General features: G+C 36.7%; 1 protein-coding gene across 6 annotated transcripts in view; it reads left to right on the top strand.

Moving 5' to 3' along the window:
* The window catches only part of OSBPL6 (oxysterol binding protein like 6), a 99,262-nt gene that overhangs the window by 64,286 nt on the left and 22,941 nt on the right, over positions 1-12,035 (top strand). For 2 of the 6 annotated variants that reach the window (XM_071562260.1, XM_071562259.1), the window contains exons 10-14: positions 139-231; positions 4,358-4,432; positions 8,668-8,833; positions 9,776-9,906; positions 11,916-12,023. In XM_071562260.1, coding sequence (XP_071418361.1) covers positions 139-231; positions 4,358-4,432; positions 8,668-8,833; positions 9,776-9,906; positions 11,916-12,023 — 573 coding nt within the window. The remainder of the gene's footprint in view (positions 1-138; positions 232-4,357; positions 4,433-8,667; positions 8,834-9,775; positions 9,907-11,915; positions 12,024-12,035) is intronic. The other 4 variants (XM_071562263.1, XM_071562261.1, XM_071562262.1 and 1 more) reach the window with 4 other exon arrangements.

Here is a 12,035-nt window from a genome sequence, read left to right on the forward strand (position 1 = left end):
TGGCCCCAGCAACATTCTTCTTACTTTCTTATTGGTACATGTTTAATGCTACAATTTGTTACTAACTGGCTGTATTGTCTGTGTTGCTTTTGTCAACTTAATAGTACTTTGTTGCTTTTAACTATTTGTGTAATGTAGGCTAACTGTGTAGATATTTCAAAGAAAGACAAGCGGGTCACCAGACGATGGAGAACAAAAAGTGTCAGCAAAGATGCAAAAATCCAGCTTCAGGTACTGAATGCACAATGTTTTACCTTTCACTATACTTTTAGATTAACTTCTAAGCATGAAATGATATATAAGCTGAAATTAGGAAGTCAATGTGCTGAATCTTATGTTTCTGATGAAATAAATCAAATCTCAGTTTGTTATTCAAAACCCAGAGGACATTGTGTATTGATTGGAAAAATCAGAATGATTTGATATGAAAAGTATTGATTGGACTTTCATTCATATGAAAACATTGCCATCTAGGGAAAGGAGGGGAATCTGAATATTAGTCAATTAAGGTGCATAATGCAATATACGTGCACCACATGGATCCCCATGCTATTCTATATCAAACTTGCAGAGAAGGGCAGTTGAACAGGTGACATCAAGCTAGAGGCAGAAAACCTGAATGAAATACTAAACATACCAGTTGTCTTTTTCAAGATCTGTATAGGAGTATTTCCAATAATAAGTATTTTCAGAAACCTTTCTTCTCAAAAAGGCTGTAAGGGAACAAACTGAATAACCACAGAATAAATTATGTGAAGAAAGAATTTATTCCATCCTTCCATAAACTTGAATGGGAAAAGCAGAGAAAAATGCATAATATGCATATATTGCTGCCTTGTGTTTTGTTGGAAGCAGTTGTGTGTTTCGAGGTCTCATCCAAAAGCTAACTTATAACTGAACAACTGATAATGAAGACTATATTCAACTGGCTTTGGGAGCTAACACTCACTACTGTGATGTGTACTACTGAATAAATAAGTGTCAGCAACTTTTTATTCATTAAAATACCTTGAAATTCATGCAAACTTTGAAACCTTACAATATGTCTCCTAGAGGCACATTAAGGAGTTTTCTGTGACTTATTTAATGATCTTAAGAAAAGAAGAAATTGTAGTGGCATCAGCTTTCTCATTGCAGCTCTTGTAGGTGGTTTTTCTTTCTACTTGTTATACTTTGACAAATCACAATAGGTTGAACAACAAAGTATCTTTTACGATTAAATAAGTTTATTAACAAAGGAATTTTGGTGATTGATGCCATGTCCTATTACCTGCAGTTGAAGGATCACTGTTTTTCCCTGCTGTTGAGTAATGTAGGCAAATAAAAGTATCAGGAAAACACATGCAAGTATTTGGTGCCTATGAAAAGTCAGAATCACCACTGCATGTTCTTCTTTCATGTCACAGTGGTCTCAGAAAAGTCCTAGTCATAAAAACGATGTAAGCAGTCAATGTGTGATGATCTGTGGTGAATGATAGTGAATAAGGTAGTGTTCCTGTGTTGCCTACATTTTGCCAAAGTGACACTGGTCTGGGCTTCGGCCGTTGGCACCTGACTCTCAAGCTGCTGTTTGTGGTTTGGCAGGAGTTGTGCCTCAGCTCCTGAAATTTTCAAATACAGGTGGTTTGCAGGTTCTTGTGAGTTTGTGTGCCTAACAGTGCTCTACACAGGTCTGTCCCTTCTGCGTTGATAATGAACTCTGCCTAACTTGGGTCAGCATTGATTCCTGGCAAGTTTAATGCGGGAAACGTAAAGATAATTTTGTTAGAGCAAAGCATTGTTATTGTTGACTGATTTATAAATTAATTTGTAGTGAAACAGAAACTATAAAATTGTTCTAAATTATGTGGAAGACAAAGAATCCTTTATGACTGCTCCATTATCTTGCCTAGTTTAATGGGCTCAACATATTGTTTATTCTTCCAAGGGCTGTCTTTTCTCATGAAAAAAAAAAAAAAAACAACCCCAAAGCTGCGATCTCTAGGAAAATGTCCTCACTCTGACTCATTGTGTTATTCCTAATTTCCTTATGTTGCCTTTCCACTAAAATGTGAATTTCCTCTTAACGCCTGTGAACCCTTTAAGTTAACTCCCATTTTGTTCTTCTGTTTGGCATTCCTTCTACCTTCATTGGCCCTTCTTATAGGTCACTTTTTCAAGGCTGCTCCAAATCTTTATAAACTGTCTGTCAGGGTATCCACTACTGAGAATCATTTTGTCTAATTTGTATTTGTTTCTTCATAGAACTTACACATTATTTTCTATTAAGTGGTTGACATATGATGGTACGAGAAAATTTCTGTTGTCCTGTTACTTTCCTCATGTCTTCAAACATCTCATTAGTTTTAGGGGATAATGTTAAAACTAACAAACTAATTTTGAGCTATTTGCCCTATTAATTCCATTTGTAGTATTTGCACCTATGCTTTTAGAATGAGCATTTGTTGCCTGCCATCAAAGACCCTCTGACAGTATAATGTTAATAGCCATCCCTCTAGGGAGGATAAAAACCAAAGAGCTTTATATATAGGTGTGTTCTTTGCGAGTAATGGGGAACGAGGGTGTATTTTTTGCTGGCTCAGCATCTGCTGTGTAAAAGACAAGGAGAGAATTCTCTCACTCAGATTTTGTATTGTACCTGTTACTGTTTTTTTGTTAATAAGATAGTTTTCATTGTATTCCTGCTAACACATTCTGCAGTGTGAATGCTAGGTGTATATTGTTAAAACATACTTTTTCTTGTAAGAGCAGATGCTTGATTTGTTACCTAGAAATGCATATTTGCCAATTAAATGTACCTGTTCTGTGTGCACTTGACTTTGCTCACACAGCTAATCCCAGTGACTAGGGTGGGATTACTCCCTGAAATAAAATTGAGCATACATTTGGAGGTTTGGAAATTCAGTATTGTTGTTAGTAAGTTGTTTAGGATTAACAGCTTGATTTACAGGGCTTTACTCAAGAGTAATACACGAAATGCTTCTCTGAAGAAAGATTGCTTTTGTGGAGGATGTTTATTTTGTTTTTAAAAAGCCTATTTAAAATCTTATGGAAATGCCCTGCAACAACAGGGCAAACAATTGTTTTTTCCACAGGGAGAGTAGTTTAGTACAGAGCTATATAGTAGCATGGAATAACCTGAAAAGTCACCTTGCTCTACTGAGACTTTCAGCTCAGAGCTGGAACCAGATCCAGACTAGCTTACTACTTTTTCCCTTAAATAAATATTTTTTTATATTGTAACTCTGATTATGACCTCACTTTCTATCATGTTGAGGAGAGTGTATGGTTCTGTAAAACTCACAGTTCCCATTTTAATAACGTATACCTGTATTCATAATTTTGTGCATATATATATATATATATAATTTGTGCATATCTCTCTCTGTAGATATGTTTGTCCCTATTATTTAAAGAAAAATATTCCTTCAAACTCTTATTCACAGGATTGGCATGTTTCTGTAGAGCACAAACAGCTTTACATTGTACACATGATGTGTTCTCTGCTTGAACAAAGTTTATACTCAGTATTTTAGATTACGTACAAATTTTATTAATGTCAGGATTGTATATAATTCTACACTGCAATTCTTCTCTTGCTATGATCATTAGACACCCCTTCCAATTATCAATAGCATTGCCATGAGCATTAGCCAGAGGGTGAAGTATTAGGCCACTCTCAGATGCAGCAACCCTACCAGCAGGAATGTTACAGAAGCAAGACAGTTCAACTAATATTTGAAATACAATATGCTGTTCTTCAGCATGGTGTCAGTGTACCCAATCTACACCATTGTTATTTAGATAGTGCCCAGGCTGCTTTCAGGAAAAGTAAGAGTGTATATAGGTCTGAAAACAAGCTCACTATATAACATAAACACTGAAAAGTTTACCATTGAGATGCATGCACCTTCAGTGACCACAGTTCATGCACTTCCACTAATGCAAAGTGATGTCTTTTAGAATTCATCTTCTAGATGGTCAAGTGACCCCCAGAAGAAGCTTGATTTTTTTGTTTCTTTTTCTGTCATGCCATGGCATCCTTTTTGTTTTATTGTTCCATTATTGCCTCATGACTCTGAATGGCAATGCTGATAGATTTTTTTTTGTAGTCTTAGTGAGTACACTTCAGTCCAACTGCAGATAATTTTAGTGAAGTATCTAGCTTTTTATGTCTCTGGCATACACAACTGAAAACACGGGGTATGTCCTCTACATGCATAGGCCATAAGAGTTAACAAAATTGAAACCCACTTAAAGACTCTCCCTCTCCCTTTTCTGTTCATCTTTCATCTTCCTGTGTCCCATCACCCCTTCCCTTCTCTTTTTCTACTTCTCTTCTTGCATTCACTGTCAGGAAGGGCCGGCACCGAAGGGCCAGTTCAGCACAACACGACGCCGGCAGAGACTGGCAGCTGCAGTGGCTACAACAGTGAGTGGATTTAAAAATCAAGGGATAGCTCTAAAGATGGGAAGCTATGTAACTTGGTTGTGTAATAGACTTATGAAAATATTTCTTGCACTTTTTGGAGGTGTCTGTGCTACCCACTTTTCGCTGAATTTCTTAGAAGTCAGGCCTGACAGAAATAATTTCTATAAATGTGGGTCTGGGCTTGCTTATGTGGTACATGTTCCTCCTCCTTTATGCAAGTGCAAGTGACAGACTCAGGCCCTGCACTATCTGAACATGTCTTTGACATACTCTGCTATAAACTATAAAAAATAGAAAAAAAGATCAAATTCTGTTTAAGACTGTTGTGACAGTCTATAGCAGGACAGCAGAACTAAGGAAATTTGTTACAACCATGGAATTATAAAATATTATGACTTTTTAAATAAGTAGTGTAAGATTAGGCTTTTTGTTTGAGACACTTTCTGTTTACATTTCATAATCCCAAAAAGTCATATTACTACTTCAGTGTCTGTATTTAGTTTGGATATTTCTGTAAGTCTTTTACAGAAAATGTGGAGCTGTGAAGCCAATACAGGGGCTGGGAATTAGGTGGGGAACTCCTGTTTGTGAAATCGAATTAGCATCAAAAGGATATCTTCAGCTGCTTCTTTATCAAGAATATACTCATTAGGAATGTACAATATAGATATTAGTACTAATCCATCAGCTGATTAGTACAACAGCTAGATAGGGAAGACTCTGTGCAGGCGAAGATTGAAGTGAGCTTTAAATGCATATCACTTATCTAACTCAAGCAGTAAATGTCTTCCCCAGGCTGAAGTATCCCAGGGTCTGCTGGGTTAGGCCGTAGCTAAAATCCCTTAGATTGTACATAGTTTCTCCTTAAGGCTAACTATCTTGAGCTCCTGCTACCTGAATTACAAACTCAGTTCCTGTCATGCCCTCCTAAAAAGCATGAGAGAAATCAGTGTTTCTCCAGTTTCCAAATTAACTCATCGAAGTTTATTCCTCCCTAATCATTTGATGCTGGATGCTGTGCTCAGTAATCGATTGCTATTTTGACTTCATCAGTCTGCCTGCCTAGCAGAGAAATCAACATGATTCCCAATTTACTTGGCTGAGCAGCCAAGTTGTTGGGAGTTTGTGGGCAGATATAACCAGCAGGTTCAGCAGTAGTTAAACAGCACTGACGAGGGTTGTACTCCTTGACTAAAAGAGTGCTTCAGAGGACAAATACAGCTGGACTTAGACTGGAAGGAAGTAAGAGTACAGGGTATTGCTGAGTTACCTGCAGCTGAAATGAGGAACTGTTGAGGCAGGTCTTGGAGAAGCTGGAAAAAGTGCAGGAGAAAGGAAAACTAGAGGCACCAAAATGACTCTGCAGCTGTTGTATTTGTGGCCATGGCTGGTTCTTCCTGGCTGATGCAGTGAAGTGCTTGTCTCTCCCAGACAGTGAGGCTGTGTGCTTAGACCGAGGGACACAGAATTATCCCAGTTAAAGGCACAGCAGAAAGAGGACATTTTCCTTACAACTCACTCCACCAGGACAGTTTGTTCCTACAGGAACACGTAATTCTGAAGAAGGTGATGGATGAGTGGGTATTACGCCTCTGGCATAAAGCAGGAAGTTATGCCAAGGTTCATCTGAGGTCATGTCTGGAAGGGTGTGCGTGGAGGAAACTAGAGTGATGCATCAAGAATCTCAGTATTGTTTTAAAACTTTCAAAACAACAATAAAAAACAACCAAAAAGAGAATGGGTTATAAAGTCAGAATCAAGTCACCATTAATATAGAGAGAAAGCATATTGGTGAAAGGAAAAAAGGGTAAGAGAAGTGTGCTGGCAGTGTTTCATGTACTGTTGCCTATTTAAGAGAATGACAATTTTTGTTTAATGAGGGGTTTTTTCATCTGTTATGGAAAGTAGCTTGGAAACTTTTATAAAGATGCTTATGAGGAGAATTTATGTCAACAGTACAGTATTTTTGGCTCCTGTATTTAAAGCAGTCAGCAAGGCAGCTACTTGTCTGTCATGTGAATGTATATATCTTGCAAGTAGCGTGACAGTGTTTGTAGAACATGTAAATTCTGTTTCTAGGATATACTTTAAAATTTTTTTTCCTATAAACCACACTGGTAAAACATTGCTTTTCAGCCTGCCCAGCTGAGGTATGAGGCAGAAATGATGGATCTAAGGAGATCTCTCCAGCTAGATTCATCACAGAGTGACTAAAGAGCTTGCCACCATATGTGGGCAGCCTGCCTGCAGCTCTGCCAGTCTTTGTGGGTCTGGGACAACCTGACCCATCCCCACAGGCACATGTAGCTGTGAGGACTCTCCCTCAAGCTCCTGCATTATGGCTGGTATCGGGTTCTTTCCTGCCTTGTGGATAACCTGCAGGGTTGGGTACATGCTCCACACACACACAGGTATCATGTAGATACCTACTCTGCTCTCCTGGAGCCACATGGAGCAGTTGAACCTTTGCGGTGCTCCCAATCAGAAGGTTCTGGAAACATGCTCTCTGATTTAAGGGAAAGGTTTTGTAAAGGAAATTTGAGATGAACTCACATTTAGCCACAGTAGTCTATTTACCTAGTTTTCTGGGCTCTTGGAAGAGGCAGTCTGGTACTTGCAAAGAACATAATAGTTAAATATTCAGTACGAATAGAAGGAATTTATTCTACGTCTCTTCTTAATGAAGTCTTCTTGATATGAGGCTAAAATGAGGTCCAGTACAAACTACCTATTTTGTTGATATAGCTAAGACTCAAAATACAAGAGAAGGAATAAAGCTTATACTGGATAGGTGCCACAGAGCTTATATTTTATGTGCTCTATGTATCTGGAATACAAGGAAGCAGAGTGACATGGTGTTTCACAGAATATGCTTATGAGTGGAATCATGACTAGATCCAATAAGATTTTGAGAGTTTCACTGGAAAATCAGAAACCTATATATACTGATGTATACTGATGTCAGCTTTTACAGGAGGGATTGATGATAAAACCATTCCCTGATCTAATTGAATAAGAAGGTACCAAGTTAAAGACTAATGTCAGTATAGAACTAATCTATTGATAAAAATTCTTGGTAATATGACTTTTTATGTTTTCTGCTGCTCTTTACCATGCCTTGGAAGAGACATTTTGTATTTTGGCCCCATTTTTAATATTTAAACAATTACATCGGGCTACAGTGTGAAAATTCTTGATTTACACATTTGATCAATATGATGAAATGAATTAGATTTAATGTGTTAAACAGTGCTTACTATGTTAGACAGTGCTTAATATTTAAGTAACAAAATTTAGTTCTGCATGCTTTTCCTTTGCATTTACATTTGAAAATTGGGTTCTTGGCCTGATTTTCATATAAATGTGTGTAAATGGTAACATTAAAATAAAATACAATATATAGTCTCACACACATCACGTATATAACAGTGGTAGGCATGTACTGCATATGTAGCTTATAGGTGACTGCTCAGTACACGATACATAACTTAGAAAACTATATAACTTAGAAAATTTTTTTATTACTGTACCTGGAAAGTATAGGTGAAAGAGAAATGGAAGTGATAATAAACTAAATTCATTACTCCATCTTACTGAACTGCATCTCTCTGCATTTATTTAGGGCTCATGTACTTTAAATGAAAATCAGGTGCATTTTTAAATTTTATTTGTTATTGTTGTTGTTGTTTTTTTGTTTAGCTGGAAATAAAATAGAAGACTATATGCTTTTTTCCTTCTTCAAAGTTGCCAGTACAATGAGTTTCAGCTGAAGACTTGCCAGTAGTTTTGAAAAACTTTAGTGATATATTTGATATTATGATATCCTATTTCTAGGTCTGCAGAGGAACTTGCTTACTTAATGTTGGTATTGTAACAAGTCATCTACATGTACTCACAAATGTTCAAATATAAAGGAGCATATCTCATGGTTCAGTTTTTCAGTAATCTAAACGTTAAGAAATTGTCCATTTTTGTACATATTAGAATTGAAATATTCCTCCAGTAGCTGGTGGCTTTGTATTTAGGCCTTCTTTTGTCTGTTTCAGTGAAAAACTTCAACAGAATTCTGGAGCAACTGTGTTGAGATTTAGGAGAGTAAGACATTACATGTTCACTCTTACCATGTTCTTCACATTGTGAATCAAGTCTTTTCAGAAGAAACTGTATTTTGCTTCAACAGAATCAAAAGTTTGTTTAGACCTTATGCAATATTTCTTCACTGTTCCTTGCTGTAGGTTCCTTTCAGTGCTACAATGTCACCCGTTCGATTGCATTCATCCAATCCCAACCTTTGTGCAGACATTGAGTTTCAGGCTCCCCCAAGCCATGTAACAGACCCTCTGGAGTGCTCTACTGAATACATGAAGCTTCAAGAAGAATTCTGCTTGATGGCACAAAAAGGTAACTGGAAATGTCAAGCCTTTCCTGTACTGTGCTTCTCTGTTGTGTTTCTTTATTTCCCTTGCTTAATTATGGCCAAGGCATTCATCTGCATTGGATGATATTGTACAAGAGTGTTCAACTGGTCAGGTGGCTTACATAAAACAACTTGTTATATTTTCCATGTATGTAATAAATATAGAGATAAGTAAACTCTTTATCTGATGTGAGATTATTTTACAAGTCTTCAGAACTACTTTCTTCATCATGTAAATATGTGGCTGAATTTGCAGTCATCTACTTTCTCAATGAAATGCTTTATTTCTCCCCAAAGATCAATCAGAATGTCATTGCTACACATAATGTTTTGTAGTTCATTTTTCTGCAATGTTTTTTCTGTCTGCGAAAACAAAATGTAATGGAATGTACCTTAGAGATGCCATTTTATTGCTGGTAAATTAATGGTCCTACAAATTGAAAAATACTATTTTTAAAGGTTTGTTGTCAATTTGCTATCTGTTTTATAACAGGCAGAGAAAGAATGTGAGACTGACATCTCAAAAAAGTTTAAAACCTGTTAAAAGACCAAGTAATTTTCTTTATTAGTCCAATATTAAGTCTTAACCAAAATGATTTTTCTGTTACTCTGAAAAGTAAAAATAAAAAGCAGAAAGAAAAGAACATATATTGGACAATTTTCCCAAATATGTACCTTTCCATATATTCAGTACCAAGAATATGCTCAGATGGCATATGTGTGAACATACAGTATGCCCATTACAATCACAAGCTGTGAATGTTTGTACAGAATCTGGCATGAATTACTTGAAGTTCAGATCCTTGTTTCAAATGTCCATGGTCATGGGATGGAAGTCTCACTCTCTGTTACTGAAATATTGTAATAGATATCAATGGGGTTTCTGTAGCCAAGAAAAATCTTCTTGTTTTTCTTCTTTTTTGTAGTGCATTCTCTTTTGAAGTCTGCCTTTAACAGCATAGCTATAGAGAAGGAGAAGCTTAAGCAGATTGTTTCAGAGCAGGATCTCACTGGCAACAATGCTCAAATAACACACCTCAGACAGTCCCTCTCTCAGGTATGTTCTTGTTTTGATTTTGAGCACATCTAAATTGCCAGATGCACTATTTCTGTTGTATTTTGGCCATTTCTTGAGGTAAAGAAACCAAGAAAAAGCCAAGTTCTCGACCAGAACTATGATGTATTCTGTTATAACCTAGATCTAACCACAGTGCATGTGGAGATAAAGGATGTAATTTGTTTGTGTAAGCATGTATGTGACAGTTTTCCAAAGTAAAGAAAAAGCATCAAATGTTTTTATATGAAGGGTAGATGTCTTTCATGGAGCTGTTTCCAGCTAAGCCAAGGAGATATTCTTGCTTTTGTAATTAGGTTTTAACTTTTGATGTATAATGTCAGATTTGTTTTATATGTCCATGTCTGTAATAGCAAAAGGAATCATGGATTACAAGATAATCGTGGATAAATTTGATTTCCAGATAAACACCTGTTACTGTCCAGCATCTCTTCCACTTAAGCTAAAAGAAAATTGCAATTTGCTTTAGTGGGGAAGAAGTAAAGCAACAATAAGTCCTCAGATTGCAAAATAACTCTTTTTTTTAATTCCTATCAAACAAGTGTAAAAGCTTTTTATTGGATCTGTGTGGAGGACTGCATCTGCAAGAAATATGAACAGAGTCTTAAAGAGAAACTTTTCTATAGCTATAGATACAGAGGTGTATCATGTTATGCAGACTGATCGCTCTATGTTGTAACAAAAAAAGTTTAAGGACAGGAGAGGAGAGTAACCATTTCTGGTTTTGGATAAAAATTGAGACCTGTGGAGATTTATTAGCAACTTGTATTAAAAAAAGGGAAACATTTTCTTCTCAATCCTGGCTTCCAGTGTTAGTTTAAAAGTCACTGTCATATGTTAGTTCAATAGTCTCAATAGAGAATAAATGGAAAATTGACTTTGACTTGGCTGGTCCAGACACATGATCAGGTGTGAGCAGTTTTAGAAGCTACAGCCAGGCTGCTATTAGTCATCACCTTCACCTTTCCTTCCTGGTAGATGGCAACTGTGAACAGGCCTGGACCATTTCAGAGGAAAGCAAAATTGGAAATTTAAACTGTTTGGTGGCATCTTGAATGTACCTATTTTACTTTGGTCCTACTTTGTTTCAGTAGATTCATAGCATCTATTCCTGAGTCTCCACTAGGGGAAGACAAAAGAAGTTTCTTACTCCATTGCAACAGTCTTTTAGTACTAACACAGCATGTGTGTCTGTTGTTGTTTTCTATGATCCCCAGTGTTGGGGATATATTAAGGTTAAGTCAGTTCATGTTCTAGATATGTAGCATAATACATTTTTTCTGGATTTCAGAATCTTGCATGCAATTCTTTCCAAATAAGGGATAATATGTACATTTGCACCCAAATTTATAATCTATGTTGGACTTTAAAACAGGAGAAAAATGAGCAGATATAGACACCAGCTGAATTCTCTTGGTGTTTGTGACACTGTAATGGATCTGTACTTGGAAATAAGTACACAAAAGCAAGTCTATAAAATTGGTCTGGATGGGCAGACCAGGAACTAGCAATTATGTTGCTTTCAGTGAGAATGGAGCAATTTCTGTTTTGAGGCTCCATGTGCTGATAACCTTGATTTGGAAGGGGCTGTACAGTTGTAAACCAAGCATTGCCTCTTTGGGCATTTTGTAGGTAGTTCCTGTTTGTTGCTCTGCAGTTTCTCTCTTTTTTGCTGCATTCACTCCCCATTTTCATAATGTGCATAACCCACCAGTACACCTGCCAAAGAGCCATCTGAAGAACTGAGTTAGAATGCCAGTGTCACATTGTGGGAGAACATCTGTTCCCCCATGTCCTGAAAATCACAGAAGGCAAAGTAATTAAAGATTAAATCATGTCAGAGAGGATCTCAAAATAGGTATATATATAAATGGAAGAAAGGTTCTGTGATTTCTTAGGAAATTGCTGGCAGAAAGATTTTTTTTAAATTCTGTTTAATGCTTAAATTTTAATTTTTAATTTTAAATGAAATGTGCAATTTTTATTTTAAGGCTCTCAACCAGAATGCTGAACTAAGGAGTCGCTTGAACAGAATACATTCAGAATCTGTTATTTGTGATCAGGTTGTCAGTGTAAATATTATCCCTAGTCCTGATGAGGTAAGACTTTGG

The sequence above is a fragment of the Pithys albifrons genome, chromosome 8 (genome assembly GCF_047495875.1).
Source record: "Pithys albifrons albifrons isolate INPA30051 chromosome 8, PitAlb_v1, whole genome shotgun sequence".
In the NCBI taxonomy this organism is placed as follows: Eukaryota; Metazoa; Chordata; class Aves; order Passeriformes; family Thamnophilidae; genus Pithys; species Pithys albifrons.